General features: G+C 40.1%; 1 protein-coding gene across 3 annotated transcripts in view; it reads left to right on the top strand.

Moving 5' to 3' along the window:
* Positions 1–3,125: 3,125 nt before the first annotated feature.
* PRKCI (protein kinase C iota) overlaps positions 3,126–18,057 on the top strand; it is a 72,421-nt gene continuing 57,489 nt past the window's right edge. Inside the window, exon 1 of one of the 3 annotated variants that reach the window (XM_034663045.1) lies at positions 3,126–3,487. In XM_034663045.1, the coding sequence (XP_034518936.1) occupies positions 3,387–3,487 (101 nt within the window). In that variant the 5' untranslated portion in view covers positions 3,126–3,386. The remainder of the gene's footprint in view (positions 3,488–18,057) is intronic. The other 2 variants (XM_034663037.1, XM_034663066.1) reach the window with 2 other exon arrangements.

The raw sequence follows: 18,057 nt of genomic DNA, 5'->3' as shown, positions 1-18,057 counted from the left end.
TGGCCCAGGGCATTGTCAGAAGCACTGGGGCAATCATTTGCCAATTAGTGGAGGCTAACAGCTAGGAGTAATATCAATAAAGGCAAACCAACCAGAAGCTGGATAGGGAGAGAAGGAAAAGAGTCAGAGAACCTGACTAAAACCACTGTCATCCCCAGGGGCAGGAGAAGGAGTCAGGGTGTCAGCACGCATGCCAGAGCCCCGGGGAGACAGCAGAACTGCACACTGTGGGGGAAATGAACTCTACTGAACTCGTCTGGCCAAGTCACGCAACAAATACAGACTCGAACGACAATGACCACAAACCCTGGAGCCAGTCTGGATCGGTCTCCAGAGTTGTTACAGTGGAAATGTACAGTTTGCAACAAAAAAATAGTGAGACATACAAACAGGCAGTGGAGACCCAGGCTCATAGAAACTGCCCTTGAGAGGATGCAGATGTTGGACTTAGCAGAAAAGACTTCAGAACGACTATCATAATAATTGTGTCCAAAGAGTTAAAGGAAACAATGCTTATGAGTGCAGATTTGAAATTCCTCAGCAAAATACTAGCAAACTGAATGGAGCCGCATATAAAAAGGATGATACGTCCTAACCAGTTGAGAATTGTCCTAGGAACGCAAGGTTGGCTGACATCCAAAAATCAATTAATGTGACATACCATATCAATAGAATAAAGGACAAAACCACAGGATTATCTCAATAGATAGAGAAAAGGTGCTAAACAAATCCCAACACTCTTTCAAAATAAAAATAGTCTGATGCCTGGCTGGCTCAGTCGGTAGAGCGTGTGACTCTTGATCTCCCTGTCTTGAGTTCAAACCCCATGTGGGGCATAGAGCTTACTTTAAAAACAAAGAAAGAAATAAAGTCAACAAACTAGGAATAGAAGTTCCTCAATCTGAAAAAGGGCATCTGAAAAAAAAAAATCTAGAGTAATCACATCTGATGGTGTAAGACTGAAAACTAGCCACATAAGATTGACAATAAGACAAAAACGTTCACACTTTCCTCTTTATTCAACATAGTACTAGAAGTTCTAGCTAATGTATTCAGGCAAGAAAAAGAAATAGAAGGCATCCAAACTGGAAAGGGGTAAATCCATTTGTATTCTAAAATGGCATAATCTGGTGTATAGGAAATTCTAAGGGATCCACCAAAACACTATAAGAACTAATAAATGAGTTCAGCAAGTTGTAGGATACAAGATACATGAAAAATTAATTTTCTATACACCGGCAATGAATAATCAAAAAATGAGATTAGGATGGTAATGTAAATTAACACAGCCACTATGGAAAACAGAATGGAGGTTCCTAAAAAAAATTAAAAATAGAACTATGACATGCAGCAATCTCAGTTCTGGTTATTTAGCCAAAGAAAACAGAAACACTACCTTGAAAAGATATCTGCACCCCCATGAAGCATTATTTACAATAGCCAAGACATGGAAACACATATTTACAATTTACAGATTCTAATTGATGACAAAGTAAGCAATAAGCCTCCCCTGAAAATAGTAATTACCTTCAGAGCATGAGGCCAATGACGAAGGATTTTTCAAACTGATAAGAATCCAAAATAAAAAGCTTTTCATGTCATACGTTTCTAAATTCTCACTTCCCATATAACGTAAATTTCCTTTTCTAGAGCATTATATAATCTTTCAAATTTGTCATAAGCATACTAAATTTTCTATTAATCCAATTAAAATTTCACAATCTCACTTCAGAAATAGCTTATATTTCATAATTAATTGATTCATATTTAACATGTTGATGCAGGTCCCCAATTCTCAATACTCCGATACCAAGTCTTTCCACAAGAATTTTTTATTAAGAGTTTATAATCCAGGGGCGCTGGGTGGCACCGTGGGTTATGCATCTGCCTTCAGCCAGGTCATGATCCCAGGGTCCTGGGATCCAGCACAACCCCCCCCCCCCCACGCGGCCTCCCTGCTCAGCAAAAAGCCTGTTTCTCCCTCTCCCTCTGCTGCTCCCCGTTTGTGCTGCTCTCTCTATGTCATATAAATAAAATCTTAAAAATAAAGTGTTTATAATCCAAGTTTGTAGCATTTGAAAGACATCATGCCAGACTAAGTGTCAGACGTAACTGATGAGTCAATCCTCTAACCCTATTTTATCATAGTAGAGAAAGTTATTTCCTTGATTATTCCAACCTTTTTGGCATGTGTCGGTGCCAGGGCTGATGCAGGAGCTGGATTCATGCTATCTGTAATTGCAGTATGTGACAGAGCCAAGATCAGTGGATGTCAGAGACTAGGATACAAGGTCGGATCCTATATACTGCTATCTCTGGCTAGGCAGTGACAGAAAAAAAAAAAATTTCTGCTGGATGGATTGGATAAATACTGTGCACCTGTGCCATGCAATGGCCCTATATACAAGGGCCTAGGTATGGGGGCTGCAAAGGAAGAAATGTCGGTCTTTCATCATACCTTCTAGTTGAGTTTCCTCCTTTATTACGTTCATTTTTACATTTGTTACATATGTTATTAAATTCTTTCCATAAAAGAGCCTGTGCTGAGCTGGTAACCAAAGTCTTGTTTCCCAAAAAGGCGCTGTATAATTGAGATATTTATGCAATTGGAAGGGAGAATTCATCAGGCAACAAACTGTAGATCGTGACGAAGCCCAATCATTTGCAGTGACCTCAGATGCCCAAGCTGAATTCAGGATTTCCGAGCCGAACGCTCCCAGCGGCGTGCAAGCTGGAGACAGACTCAGGCGGCTAGAAGGGGAGGGTGGTTTTCTACGTAAAGAACCTCCAGTCCCAGAATCCCATCGGGACTCCAAATCCCAGAAACCCGGCAGGGCAAATCTAGCCCAGTCCCTAGTCGACCGACCGCGGACGCCACCAAGTTAGGAAACAGGGGTGAGATTCCGCAGCCTTTGTCCCCTAATGTTTTCCCTGCAGGAAAGGGGCCTTTTAAGGAGAACGGTGGCATTCTCTCAGTCACAGCTTCCAAGGAAGCCTCCCTCCCGGCCTATGTGATGTGATAGCCAGCGTCTCCCATCCTCTCTCCCCCTCTCCCTAGCCTCCGTAAGAATGGTTCAGCCGGGCGCTGAGGCTCCTTGAAATGGATCGATGGTTGCGCCCGCCCTCCCCCGGAATGTGGGCCTTTGGAGCGAGCGAGGTGGGAGGGACCGAAGCGGGGAGGCGTGCTGGGCCCGGGCGGCGGGAGGAGCCGCGCGGTTCCGGCTGCCCCGGCGAGGCGACCCTTGGGTCCGCGCCGCGGGCGGAGTGAACGGGTAAGCAAGCGGCAGCCGCGGCTCTGGAAGAGGCTCGGGCAGCGGAGTCCCCCACGGCGCCCGGCGCGCCCCCCGCACCGTCGGCCTCCGGCGTTCAGGCGGGGGAGTAAGGAGATGCCGACCCAGAGGGACAGCAGTACCATGTCTCACCCGATCGCAGGCGGCGGCAGCGGGGACCATTCTCACCAGGTCCGGGTGAAAGCCTACTATCGCGGGTGAGTGTCCCAGAGTAGGGGTGGGGGTGGGAAGGGAGAGGAAAGGCCCTCTCGACTTGGACTTGGGGGGGAGGAGGGTGAGGGGCTGGAGATGTGGGCGAATTGGTCCGGGCGGGCGACTCTAAGGGACTCGGGATGGGTGACCAGGTGGTCGGGGGAGGAGCATGGGGCGCTACGTTGGGGCACCCCAAGGTGTGTTGCAGGGTGCCGGGGAGTCGCGCGGCTGATGGTCCAGACTAGGGTCCGAGGGAGGAGCCTTGGAATAGAGTAGGTCCACCTGGTGGGTTCGAGAGAGACTCGCTTACTAAGAGATTTACAAGGGCTTTACGTCATTAAGTCTGAATGTGTTTGGGATTGAGAGTTGATTCCGAGTGATGCCTCAGTGAACTAAGTTTGCTAGGGGCTGAAAAGACAGACTACTTTAGATTGCTGGCTCTTTTGATTGCCAGAAGGCCTAAAGCCTCTGGTTCTCTAACTCAGGTTTACCTTCCTCGCCTAGAAGAGTTCACAAAGTGTATCCGGACTATGGTCAGGCTGCCTGTGTATTGGGCATAGGAGTTATTATTGAAGAGTAAAGTTGATGCGTTTTTAGGGATGTTCATTAGGTACTTAGGTCTCGTCAAGATTAGGTTGTATATGTGTAAATTAAAAATTTGTGAATGCTTCTTTGTCAGTGTTGCTTGAGACCATTTGATAGGGGGGGATACTGCAAGGAGAGAAGAGGACCGGCCGAGGCACAGTTTTAAAATCTGTGATCTTTACTCCTGTTGTTATTAAGTTATAACTCCTGTGCTTACCAGGAATAACCCAGTCCTAATATTATTGTCTTAAATCATATTCTATAATCACTGGCCTGAAGTATCCCCCTTCCTTTGAATTCTGTGGTGGTTTGAAAGAGGAGATAATTACGTTTAGTAGCATTAGAAAGGTGAAATGTTAGTGTGACCATGAAGATTTGAAGCTAAGGAAGGGTTAACAGAAAACCCAATGGCTTTGGCCTGTCTGTTTGTCCAAGCAGAAGTAAATTGCTTTAAAAAAACTCAAACACTAGGAGGTTGAAACTGCAATGCATACTTTTACATTCCTGAGGGGATCAGTGAAGATAGCAAACTTTAAAAACGCCTCTCTTGTTTTGATTTCAAAGGAAATAGAAGCCCTAAAATGTGTTATTGATTTGATGTAAGGACTTACTAGTTCGCTTGCTGCCATGTAGCCTCTGACCTCTTGTTTATTAGCTTCACTGTATTCAGCAGTAGCTTACAAGAATTATTTTGGACAGTATCAGTGTTTTTGCTTAAACCGATCAAGGAGGTCTTCATTTTAAAACAATACCAAGAAGTGTGTGTATGTTTTTTAAAAGTTTGTAGCGGTCGTAAGAGCTGTGTTGACTTGAATATGGTCAGCTATGACCTTTGTACTGTGGAAGGAAAAAAGCTTTGCTTCCTTTACCTTTAATTTGACAGATGAGATATTTCACTTACCTTTTTTTTTTTTAAGCATAGTGATTAGTCATATAGGCTTTTTTTTTTTATAAGATTTTATTTATTTATTTGACAGAGAGTGAGAGAGCACAAACGGGGGAGCAGCAGAAGGAGAGGGAGAAGCAGGCTTCCCGCTGAGCTGGGGGGGGGGCGTGGGGCTCAATCCCAGGACCCTGGGACCACGACCTGAGTTGAAGGCAGCCGTGTAGCCAACTGAGCCACCCAGACGCCCCTTACTTTCCATTTTATAAAGTTGACAGTCCATGAGTTATTAGGCCCAGAGAATGAAGTATATAGTAGGTATTTCCTTTCTTTTTTTTTTTTTTAAGGTGTCTCATTATTCACAGTTTTAAAAAACTGGATTAAATGAATATACTCACATGGTAGGAAGGTGCAGATTGTACAGAAGTATAAAGTAAGTGTCTTCCATCCCATAGTCCCAACTCCCAGAGGTATACTGTTGACAGTTTATTTCTATTCTTCTGGAGGTTGCCTTTATTACTTTAAAATTATACTTTGTTTCATGATTCAACTTTAGATAATACCTATTAATTCCTTCCTCTCAAAGATGAGAAATTGGGTGAATACTGACTTTTGCTTACTTTTCAATTTTTGATTGTTAAACTATTATTTTCAGCTCTCTGGTTTATATTTAAGACTTTGAACAATGTAAATTCATGGCTTATTAAATTTAGATAGTTTCCAGTGATTTTAACTATGAAGAGGAAGAAATTAGTTTTTCCTTCCCGCTTTTATTGGTTTGACAAATGTAAATAGGCCTGGTTAGTAAATCAAAATTATTGTAAACTTCTCCTTTGGAAAGAAATCAAAGTCTGTTATATTTTAGGAATGTAGGTGTCATATTATCTTGGCTTATTGCTACAATTATTTTTACAAAAGAGAATAAAAGAGGACATATAACCCTTTTAGTGCCTGACTAAAATTTCTCCAAGACATTCAAGTTAACATTTTGTTTTTTAAAATCTATAAATTTTTGCTAAGGGAATGAAAGAATAAAGCCCTTGCCCTTTATTGCTTTTTATTCATTGAAAGCTTTCTAACAGTGCCTTCATTTGAAGCCTCATTTAAAGACAACATCAGCACTCTCTAAATTGTACCAATTTCTGTCCCCTGAAATTAGATCTGTTAAGATTATATGTTTATTAACAATAGTCTAAGCTGGTGGTTTTAATATTACAGAGTCAGCTGCTCATTACTACAGATGAAACTAAAATGAGTCACCAATGAGGATAGCTAATAAACAGGTTGGCTAACTAGAACACCTACCTGATTTTAAAATAGAAAATCCTTCCTTTATATCAAGAAATATAAGGACATTTGAAAAAGTTTCTTTTTTTTTTCAGGTCTTATGAAAGGTCATTATCAAGAAGTTTTCTCCTTATCCCCTTCTAACAGTATTTCTTTCCAGTGAACACTGAATCTTGGAATAGCCAGAATTTTTTACTGAATAAATTGCCTTCTCCTTTCAAAGATGTGTGTAGTGTTCTCTCATTCAGTTAAATTTGTTCTTAGTGCAAATCTGATGTCTCTCTAGATATAACAGATTTAATTAGATTTTTTTCTAGTTTTTAAGCAAGAGATTAATAGCGTTGAGAATCTGACTGTATTGGGGCTCCTGGGTGGCTCAGTTGGTTAGTTGTCTGACTTGATTTTGACTCAGGTCATGATCTTGGGGTGGTGAGATCGAGCCCAGTGTGGGGCTTCACGTTCAGTGGGGAGTCCGCTTGAGATTCTCTCTCCCTGTCTCTGTGCCCCTCCCCCAGCACGCACCCAAGATCTTTCTAAAATAAATAAGTAAATATTTTTAAAAAAAAGAAAAAAAAAGAAGACTCTGACTGTGTCATGGCCTATACACCCTTCTTTCCTTGACATGGGAGCTTGTCAGTGAATGGCCTTCCTTCTTCAATCTTTACCTAGTAGTGTTAGGAGGAAGAGAAACAGGTTTTGTTGGTTAGTGATAAATTGCTATTGTATGTGCTTATCCTTATATTAAAGTTACTTGATATTATGGGATAGAGTTTAACAAGGAAATGTCTGGACTTCTCATTTCATTTTACATTATAAATGTATGGGAAATTTTGCAAAAAGGTTGTAAAACTTGTTAAACCACTGCTGTTGAACAGTTATAAAATCTAGAGGATTCTTTCTGTGCACATCTGCAAATAGGAAGAGATTAACTCCTTGTATATTTGGATTGTATAGCTGGTTCAGTGAAGAAGTATGCCGGATTTTTCTGTGAACAAGTCTTGGCAAGAGTTGTTTTCAAAAGTATTGCAAAATATTTTTAACAATATAAAGTATATCTCTATAATGTTCTAAGGAAATGCAAATAGTATATTGAGTTGGGAGTTGGGGGAATGTTAGGTCCTGGAGCTTCTGGCATGGCGCCTAACCACAGGACCACTGATCATAGCTTTATCAGAGAAAGGGAAAGGACTTGGTGGCCTGGTGCCAAAAACCAAAACAGCTCTCTCAGAAATTTGAATCAGATAATATAGAGATAAATTGCTTGTTAGCAGTGAAGACTGGAGCTGAAGAGTTAAGGGAGAGGCTAGTGAGGCCAAGACCGACCATGTGCAAATGTCAGGTCTGAGAAAGCAGAGAAGGAAGCAGCTTTCTGCAGAAAAAATTCTTCCTGGAGGTCTGATAACTTTCTAATACAACTTCCAACGCTCTTGTTAAGGGAACTTGAGTTTTGTTTCTTTTTTTAATGGTTGAAATGAGCATAATTAAAACCTGAATTTTTAAAATTCCAGTCTTGCTTAGGATTTCACATATTACCTAGAATGTGTTTAAATGCACTTTAATAAATACTGTTGAATACCTAGTTCATACGCTAAGGTAAGCACATGGTCCTAGGGTGCACGCAGAGGGCGTAGAGGTGGATAATCTAAGCCTCTGCCGTCACGGGACTGAGAAACTTCTAGGAGGAAGGGCATAGAAGAGTTAATAAAGGAGCGTGCATGTGTTTATGTGTAAGGCGCTTGCAGGGATGGATATTGGGGAGGTGTTTGGGGTTTGGGAAACCTTCCTAGAGGATGAAGGCCTCTTTAAAAGCCTTTGAGGCTTTTAAAGGTTAAATAGACTTGCCTGGTTGATGAAGATGTTGGGTGGGGGTCATTCCAGGCATTGCACAACTGCCTGTGTGGTATGTTTGCGGAATTCAGATCAGTTTAGTTGTTAGTCCCATAGTCATTCCTTATTAGGACATAAAGTGTGAAGTGCGCACTGATAAGAAGCGTGGCGAAGAAGGCTCATAAGCACTACTCACGAAGATTCTCCAATGTCGTACTTTGGGCTTCGGACTTTTTTTCATTGGGGAGGGTTTTAAGTAAGAGAGATTCACGCTTAGATTTTCATCTTAGAAGGCTCACTCTTGGAACCAGTATGGGCAATGAATTAGGAGTGGATGAAAACTAATTTGGAGGCTCTGGAAGTAGTCCCGCTGAGAGATTCAGAGGAGGACGAGGATATGGATTGAACAGCGATTTTAGGGGATAGACTCAATAGGAATTACAGATTGATTGCCTGTGGGAAAGAGAGGGAGTCTGACAACAATAGGTTTCTTATTTGAGAGAAACTAGGGAATAGAGGAGGAAAAGATTAGTGGGAGGAGGTAATTCATTACCTGGAACAAGCAACTGGGTTTTGAGTTCATCATGCTTTGCGGGCATCCAGGTGGAAATGCCCAGAATTAACTGAACAGTCGTTTATTGTGTGCCTTCTGTATGTCTCAAGCCCTGTACCTGACAGCTAACCTACATAGGAATGTGGCTGAGAATGATGATAGATAAATGCCACCAGTGACCAAATGCAGATGACAGAGGCAAGGCATTAAAACTAAATTTTAAAAATACAGATGTACATAAAGTGGAAAGTTCCCCTTGTAGCTTCTCACCCCCACTTCCTAATGATAGCCATTGTTAATAGTTTGGGATAGTCTCCATCATATTAATATATCTGTAAGTATAGATATTGTGTACACACATACCCTTTTATTTTTCAAGTAAACATTCATATTTCTACACATTTCTGCAACATGATTTGTTTTCATTCATGATCATCTTTCCATTTTAACGTAGACAGGGATAATAGATACATTTATAGAGAGCAACCTGCTTACTTTATAATTGATATATACTGTTCTATAGTATTGTTATACCATAATTTAATCTTTTTCCTGATGAGCATAAAAAATTACTTTCATTAAATCACTATTTCAAATTATGCTGAAGGAACATCCTTTTTATTTAATATATATTCTTCAAACGTGGTCCAAATTTGCCTGTTTTAAAACTTGATATTGTCCTCCAAACACTTACCAATTTACGTTCCAAACAACAGTGTACAAATGAAGTGTTTTCCTTGTGTTCCCATTGCACATTATTGGCCTTTAAAATTTTTCGCAGTAGGGGCACTTGGGTGGCTCAGGCTGTTAAGCAGCCGCCTTCGGCTCAGGGCATGATCCCAGGGTCCTAGGATGGAGTCCTGCCTCGGGCTCCCTGCTCAGTGGGAGTCTGCTTCTCCCTCTGCCTGCTGCTCCCCCTGCTTGTGCTCTCTCTCAAAAATAAATAGTCTTGAAAAAAATTAAAAATTTCCCAATAGAATAGGCAACAAATGCTAACTTTTTTTTTACAGCTACCTTTTTATACATTACTGATCATTTGTAGTTCCTCTGTAGCTTGTTTATTCATGTCTTTTGCCCAGTTTTTCTCTTGGATTCTGTCTTTTTTTTATTAATTTATTTGAAGGGACATTGACATTTTGTCTGATAAAAAAGTTGCCAGCATTTCTCTAATCTGTTGCTTGTCTGGAGTTTTTCACTTTTATTTAATCAAATCCATCCTTCCCCAACCCCCTCCTTATGGCTTCTGGGTTCTCTTAGGTATGTGTGTTTCTCATCTAAAAATATTTTATTTTTTCATCTATTATGCAAAGCTTTTCAAGTGATTATCTTTTCAATAAATCTGGTATTTGGGGGGTTAGTTATTTGTGGTGTACTGATACAACTTAATTTTTAAAAAATGTATTCTAATATGGTTATTGAATAGGTTCTTTCACCACTGAGTTGAAGGACAACTTTTTCCATATAATTTCTCAGATGAACATAAGTACTTTGTATTCTGTTTCATTGATTTTTTTTTTTTAAGATTTTATTTATTTGAGAGAGGGTGAGAGAGAGGGAGAGAGAAAGGGAGAAGCAGACTCTCTGCTGAGTGGGGAGCCTGATGCGGGACTCGATCCGAGGACCCTGGGATCATGACCTGAGCCGAAGGCAGACGCTTAACTGACTGAGCCACCCAGGCGCGCTTGTTTCATTGATTTTGGGGAGAAATCTATTTTTGCACATACCACCATTGGTTTAATTATTGTAGTTAGTTTTGATATATGCTATGGAAAGGCGATTTCATTTATTTTCTATTTCCAAATTTTCTTGGCTATTCTTGTACATTTATTTTCTCTTCCAGATCAATTTTTGAAGGTTTTTCTAGGTTTCAGGGAAAAAAAAAAACCTTTTATTTTAATTTTTTTATTTTACTTTATTTTTTTAAAAAAGATTTTATTTATTCCAGAGAGAGAGAGAGAGAGAGGGAGAGCGAGCAAGGGGAGGAGCAGAAGGAGAGGGCAATCAGATTCCCATTTGTGCGTGGGGCCCCGATGTGGGACTTGATTGCAGGACCCTGAGATCATGACCTGAGCTGAAACCTAGAGTCAGACGCTTAACTGATCGAGCCACCCAGGTGCCCAGCCACCCAGTTGCCCCCGGGGCGGGGAGGGGGGAATCTTATTGGTATTTTGATTTGGAATTGCTTTCAATTTATAGGTTAATGTGAGAACTGATAGTTTTATAATATTGAGCTTTGCCTTGTAAGTATGAGGTATAATACCTATTTATTTGATTTTTTTTCACTAAAGTTCCTGTCCCTTAGTTCTTACACATTTCCTGTTAAATTTATTGTTAAATGTTTTATAATTTTGTTCTTTTTGTGAATAGGGTCTTTTGTTTTCACAGGTTTATTCTATACCATCTATTTTTGAATATTTAAGTTTAACTGGTCACCTTATTCTAATACTTTCTTAGTTAACTATCTTAGAATTTATAGCTAGATAATGTCATCTGCAAATAACAATTTTGCCTCTTCTTTATATATCTCACTTATCTTTCTTAACTATTTGGCTAGGTTTTCTAGACAGTGCTGAATTTTAGCAGTGATCTTTTATCTTTTTTTTTTTTTTTTTAAGAGAGGGAAAGGGGGAGCACCGGGGGGGCAGAGGGAGAGATGGGGAGAGAAAATCTCAAGCAGGATCCATGCCCAGAATGGAGTCCAGTGCAGGACTCCCTCTTACCACTCTGGGATCATGATCTGAGCTGAAATCAACAGTTGGATGCTTGACTGATAAGCCACCCGGGCACCCCAGCAGTGGTCTTTTATCTTAATGAAATATTATCAATACTTAGAAAAATTTCACAAATTATCTTCAAAGATACCCAGTCTCCTTTTCCCCCTTTGCGGAATGCCAAAGAGCATAGAAACTAATCTTTGTAAAAGTGTACCCAGTTGTTCCAAGAACTATAAGTGTTTTGCCCTTATTTTTATTTAGTCTTCACGACAATAGACAATATTCAGAGTGAGATATCATTATCTGCATTGTATGAATGGTAACATTGAGGCTTAGTAAGCCACAGCACAAAGCTGAGTCTTAGCCTTCAGAGAAATTTCTTTTTCTCAAATTACTGTATTGATGGGGCTTTTAAAAATCACTTGTTTTGCTTTATTGTCAAATTCATATTTCACAGTTCTTTCTGAGCCAGTTTTCTTTCTTTTTTTTTTTTTTAAGATTTTTTATTCACTAGAGAGAGAGCGCGCGCACACACTCAAGGAGGGGCAGAGGGTGAGGGAAAGAGAAATTCCAGCAGACTCCTACCTGAGCTCAGAGCCTGACTCGGGGTGGGGATGGGGATGGGGGGGTGTGGGGAGTGTGTGTGGCTCGCCTCGATCTCACAACCTTGAGACCATGACCTGAGACCAAATCAAGAGTTGGACACTCAACCAGCTGTACCACCCGGGGGCCGCATCTATCGTCTTGGTCATTTAAAAATGGATATGACTTCATAACTTTTTTACGAATAACAGTTAATTTGAGGAGTGATACTATGAGATTGTATAATATTCTTTTTCCTCAGAACCTTTAACCCAGTGATTTTACCATCCATGGATAATTCTGCCTAAATCTATTATATCAGTGATTACAAATAAGACTTTTTTCTCTTTATACTACATTTAATTTTGGAGAAAAGCTTATTTTGAGATAGCAGAAGGACTGAACTGGTGGTTCTTTTTTCAGGTTTATTTTTAAAAGCAATTAGTCCTACAGAAAAACTTCAGATTCTGTATTTTAGAACATAGGAACGTAATGAAAGCTTAAAGTAGTTTGCCTTCCGAAGCCCAGTAGCAGAATTAAACTGCTTTTTTTTTTCTTTTTTAAAAATTCAGCTAAAACTATATCTAAATTTGCCATTTTGGGAATCTTTGTGGTGAAGCAGACTATATTCTCTCAAAGACCAGTGGTAAGATAATTTATGCTAATGTTGAAGTTAAAACCAGAAAAAAAAATCTTTCATGCATAATTCGTTTTATACCTTTAGAATGTAATATCTTTGTTTTGCAGCTCATTTTTAGCTTTCGTGCTATAATAAGGATCTGGTGTTTGTAGAGGGTATGAACATGGTGCTTTCTCAATTACTTAGAGAAGTGTTTATATAAAACTCCCTTAAATGTTTTAGTTCCTGGAACTTAAGGAGTGGCGGTTGATAAAGCATGACTCCTTCACGGATCTCTTTAGGATGTTTGTACTTATGTTTTTTGAGGATTATTTTAAAAATATTTGTTCTGATAAATATTTTTTAGCTCTTGAAAAAGAAGATTTCTTAAAAATCCCTATTGTTTACAGACACGCTTACATATGTGTTAATTGTAACTTCATGTGGACCTTAATAAGGAAGTCACGTTTTGATGATATCTGATGTTAATTTTTTCCCCTTGCATTCAAAAAACATAGTGCCATACTCGTTCTTTGCCAGAGAAAGTCTATGGGACCCTTTACTTTTCTTATTTTTTTTTCTTTAAAGATTTTATTTATTCATTTGAGAGAAAGAGAGAGAGACAGAGCACGAGCGTGGGCAGGGGCAGGGGCAGGGGCAGAGGCAGAAGCAGACTTCCCGCTGAGCTGGGATTCCCATCCTGGGACTTGATCCCACGACCTGGAGATCATGACCTGAGCCAAAGGCAGACGCTTAACCATCTGAGCCACCCAGGTGCCCCTCTCTTATTTAATTCTCTCAACCCTTACTCCCTCATACTAATAACCTTGGGGTATTTTGAGAAAATTGCTGGGGAGGTGGGTGGGGGGATGGGCTCACTGGGTGATGGGTATTAAGGAGGGCTATANAAAAAAAATTACATGTACATCTTAACCATAAAAATGTACTGACTGTACACACTTAAAAAAGTGTACAGTCAGTAGTGTTAACCATATTCACATTGTTGTGCAACCAACCTCTAGAACTTTTTCATTTTGTAAAACTGAAACTGTACCTATAGAACAACTCCGCATTTCCTTCTCCCCCCAGCCCCTGGGAACCACTCTTCCAGTGAAGTGGAATCATACAGTATTTGTCTTTTCATGACTGGCGCCTTTCACTTAACATAATGTCTTCGAGGTTCATCCATGTGTCAGACTGTCCTTACTTTTATTTATTTTTATTTATTTATTTAAGTTATCTGTGCACCCAGTGTGGGGCTCTAACGACCCCGAGATCAAGAGTTGCATGTTCCTCTGACTGCGCCAGCCAGGTGTCCCATAATTTCCTTAAAGGCTGAATAATATTCTTTTGTGTTTATATACGAACTCAGGTCATGTTTATCCGTTCCTCTGTTAATGGACACTTGTGTTGCTTCCACCTTTTGGCTAGTGTGAGTAATGCTACTATGAACATGGGTGTACAAATATCTGTTGGAGTCCCTACGTGCAGTTCTTTTGGACCTGTACCCAGAAGTGGAATTACTGGATCATATGGAAATTCTGTTTTTAGCTTTTCGAGGACCCTCCATACTGTTTCTGTAGCTGCTGCACTGTTGTACATTCCCACCAGCTTTTCGAGGACCCTCCATACTGTTTCTGTAGCTGCTGCACTGTTGTACATTCCCACCAACAGTGCCCAAGTCTTCTGTTTCTGCACATCCTCGCCAACACTTGTTATTCTGTTTTGTTTTGGGTTTTTTGATAGTAGTTATCCTAATGGGTGTGAGATGATATTTCATTATGGTTTTGATTTGTATCTCCCTAATGATTAGTGATGTTGGAACATCTTTTCATAAGCTTGTTGGTTATTCATATATCCTTTTGAAGAAATGTTGGTTCAAGTCCTTTGCCCATCTTTTATTTGGGTTATTTGGTTTTTTCTTTGTCTTTCCTTTTTTAAAGATTTTTTTTTTTTTTAAAGATTTTATTTATTTATTTGACAGAGATAGAGATAGCCAGCGAGAGAGGGAACACAAGCAGGGGGAGTGGGAGAGGAAGAAGCAGGCTCATAGCAGAGGAGCCTGATGTGGGGCTCGATCCCATAACGNTTTTTTTCTTGTTCCCTGTTTTTATTTTTTAAATTATTAGTTTTAGATAAAGTATTGACTCTCCACTAGGAAAGAAACATTTTGAATTTATACTTCCTTTTACTTTCTCCACATCTTGATTTTTCTTAGTAATTTTTACATTCTAAAAGTTTATAACAGGGGTGCCTGGGTGGCTCAGATGGTTAAGCATCTACCTCCCGCTCAGTTCATGATCCCAGGGTCCTAGGAGTCCTGGGATCAAGGGTGCTGGGATCAAGATCTGCCTAGGCTCCCTGCTCAGCGGGGAGTCTGCTTCTCCCTCCTCCTGCTCTCTCTCTCTCCCTCTCTCGAATAAATAAATAAAACCTTTAGAAAAATAAAAGTTTATAACATTATTCTGTTCTTTAACTTACAAATTTTTGTTCTCAAGCAATTTTAAAAAGCATTCGTGGGGCACCTGGCTGGCTCAGTTGCTGGAGCATGCAACTCTTGATCTTAGGGTTGTGAGTTCAAGCCCCACGTTGGGTGTAGAGATTACTTAAAAATTAAATCCGGGGCACCCGGGTGACTCAGTTGGTTAAGCATCTGCCTTCAGCTCAGGTCATGATCTCCGGGTCCTGGGATGGAGCCCCGCATTGGACTCCACGCTCAGCAGGGAGTCTGCTTGTCCCTGTCCCTCTACTCCTCCCCGACCCCCAGCTGGTGGTGCTCTCTCACTCTCTTTCAAATAAATAAAATCTCTTTAAAAAAAAAAATCTTAACAAAGAAAGCATTTATAATGAGTGCTTATGTAGGTGTTAAGCACTTGAAGAGTCAAGTAGTATGATTAGATGCTTCAAGAAGGAAAAGTAATCTTGTGTAAATAAAACGTTTCTCTTTTAAAGGTTCTACTTAACTTTGTTATTTGGGGCTGGTATGTTAGTCACTTTTACCCCATCTGTTTTCAGTTATCCGGGATTTTTACTTTCTGGTCTGCTGCTGGTGCCTTTTCTGATTTCTAAGGCTTAGATAATTTGCCATTTCAATTTTCTGTTGTTTCAGTGGGCCCTTAGAATGAAGGGACATAGCTGTGTGTTCCCCCTGCCCTATTAAACCAGAATCATCTGTTGCTTCTGTGTGTTGCTTTTAGAAGGTTTGATGGGGAGGGAGAGGGTCAGATCACAGTGTCCACTGAGGTGTCGTTAGGTTTGGGTTTGAATTCATATTCTGTTTTTTAACTAGGAGAAACTGGCAAATATTCCTTTGTGCTTTGCTTTTTAAATCTGTAAAATAGATTAGTATGTCTACTTTGACAGTTATTGTGAAGGTAACATAAGATAAAGTTTGTTTAAACACTCAGCACACACTCAGTATTCTATAAATGCTAATAGGCAAAGGAAGCATAAACCGTGATATTTCCTTGTCAAAAGTGCATTTTCTGGAAGATGGGTTTCTCCTAGAGAGTATTTCTTCTACATTCAGTTAAGAAATGTTTAAGTCCTTATTATGCTAATAATTATGTGAATCTATGAAAAAGTCCGAGAAGTTTTGTCTTCCAGTTGCGTACAATTTAGTTGAGGATGTGTTATCAGTATGTGAGTTAAATAACAGGAGATGGAACATAAGATACATGTTGGACAGATTTAGAAGTATAGACCATTGGGCTCGTGTGGTTGAAAAGTTTTAATGGAAGTTCATGTTGAAGCACCTGTTAAAGAATCGATCCCCACCTCCCTATATAAACTGGGCCTTGAACAGTGGAAAGGTCAGAATTAAAACTTGGATCATCGAGGTCTTATGTGTGGGGGTTCTGAGTCAACCAGAGGTCTGTAGTAGAGTATTTNGTTTGGGGCTGGTATGTTAGTCACTTTTACCCCGTCTGTTTTCAGTTATCCGGGATTTTTACTTTCTGGTCCGCTGCTGGTGCCTTTTCTGATTTCTAAGGCTTAGATAATTTGCCATTTCAGTTTTCTGTTGTTTCAGTGGGCCCTTAGAATGAAGGGATATAGCTGTGTGTTCCCCCTGCCCTATTAAACCAGAATCATCTGTTGCTTCTGTGTGTTGCTTTTAGAAGGTTTGATGGGGAGGGAGAGGGTCAGATCACAGTGTCCACTGAGGTGTCGTTAGGTTTGGGTTTGAATTCATATTCTGTTTTTTAACTAGGAGAAACTGGCAAATATTCCTTTGTGCTTTGCTTTTTAAATCTGTAAAATAGATTAGTATGTCTACTTTGACAGTTATTGTGAAGGTAACATAAGATAAAGTTTGTTTAAACACTCAGCACACACTCAGTATTCTATAAATGCTAATAGGCAAAGGAAGCATAAACCGTGATATTTCCTTGTCAAAAGTGCATTTTCTGGAAGATGGGTTTCTCCTAGAGAGTATTTCTTCTACATTCAGTTAAGAAATGTTTAAGTCCTTATTATGCTAATAATTATGTGAATCTATGAAAAAGTCCGAGAATTTTTGTCTTCAGTTGCGTACAATTTAGTTGAGGATGTGTTATCAGTATGTGAGTTAAATAACAGAAGATGGAACATAAGATACATGTTGGACAGATTTAGAAGTATAGAGCATTGGGCTCGTGTGGTTGAAAAGTTTTAATGGAAGTTCATGTTGAAGCACCTGTTAAAGAATCGATCCCCACCTCCCTATATAAACTGGGCCTTGAACAGTGGAAAGGTCAGAATTAAAACTTGGATCATCGAGGTCTTATGTGTGGGGGTTCTGAGTCAACCAGAGGTCTGTAGTAGAGTATTTGTGTTGGGAATGGTGGGTTCAAGTTGAGAATAGAAGCAGATTATCAAGAGACTTAAATAGCACACAGAAAGCTGGAATTGCAGATTTAGGAGACCCCCTAGATAGAGTTGTTAAAACATTGAATGTGAATTAGGTTTAGAGAGAAAGAAAGAGTGACAGAGAATGAATATGAGAGAGGGTGTAAAGACTATCTTGTGATTGAGGACCCAAGGAGACTTAAGTGTTCAAAAACGCAGACAGAGCCGGGGTGGCCTGCTATTGCGACAGCCAAGGGACAAAGCCAGGGTGGCCTGCTATTGCGACAGCCAAGGCAAGAAGGTTCTCAGAGGCGGGGGGCAGAAAGCTATGAGATGCTTAGAGTGATTTTCAAGAAAAGGCCAACCAGTTTTCATGCTCTGCTGTCTGCTTACCTTTGACAGCCCCTAAAGACTATAGTTTTTTAACTTTTTTTTTTTACAGATGATTTAAAATTCTAAATTCCTTTTTTCCTACTCTGTGTTCTGTGTTCCAGCTACCCATGTCTGTTCACAGTTCCTTTCTTCAGTGAGTATTTCTCAAGAATCCATTCTGTGCTAGGCACTGTGTTGGCCACTAGGAATATAATGAACAAAACAAAATCCCTACTTTCACCAAACTTACATTCTAGATGGGGTAGACGGTAGACTATAAACATTGGTTTACCTGTTGAAGTAGTCTAAGAGGTTGGTCAGAGAGG

The sequence above is a fragment of the Ailuropoda melanoleuca genome, chromosome 1 (genome assembly GCF_002007445.2).
Source record: "Ailuropoda melanoleuca isolate Jingjing chromosome 1, ASM200744v2, whole genome shotgun sequence".
Taxonomy (NCBI): Eukaryota; Metazoa; Chordata; class Mammalia; order Carnivora; family Ursidae; genus Ailuropoda; species Ailuropoda melanoleuca.
Note: the sequence above shows the minus strand (reverse complement) of the source record. Positions and strands in the feature narration are given on the sequence as shown.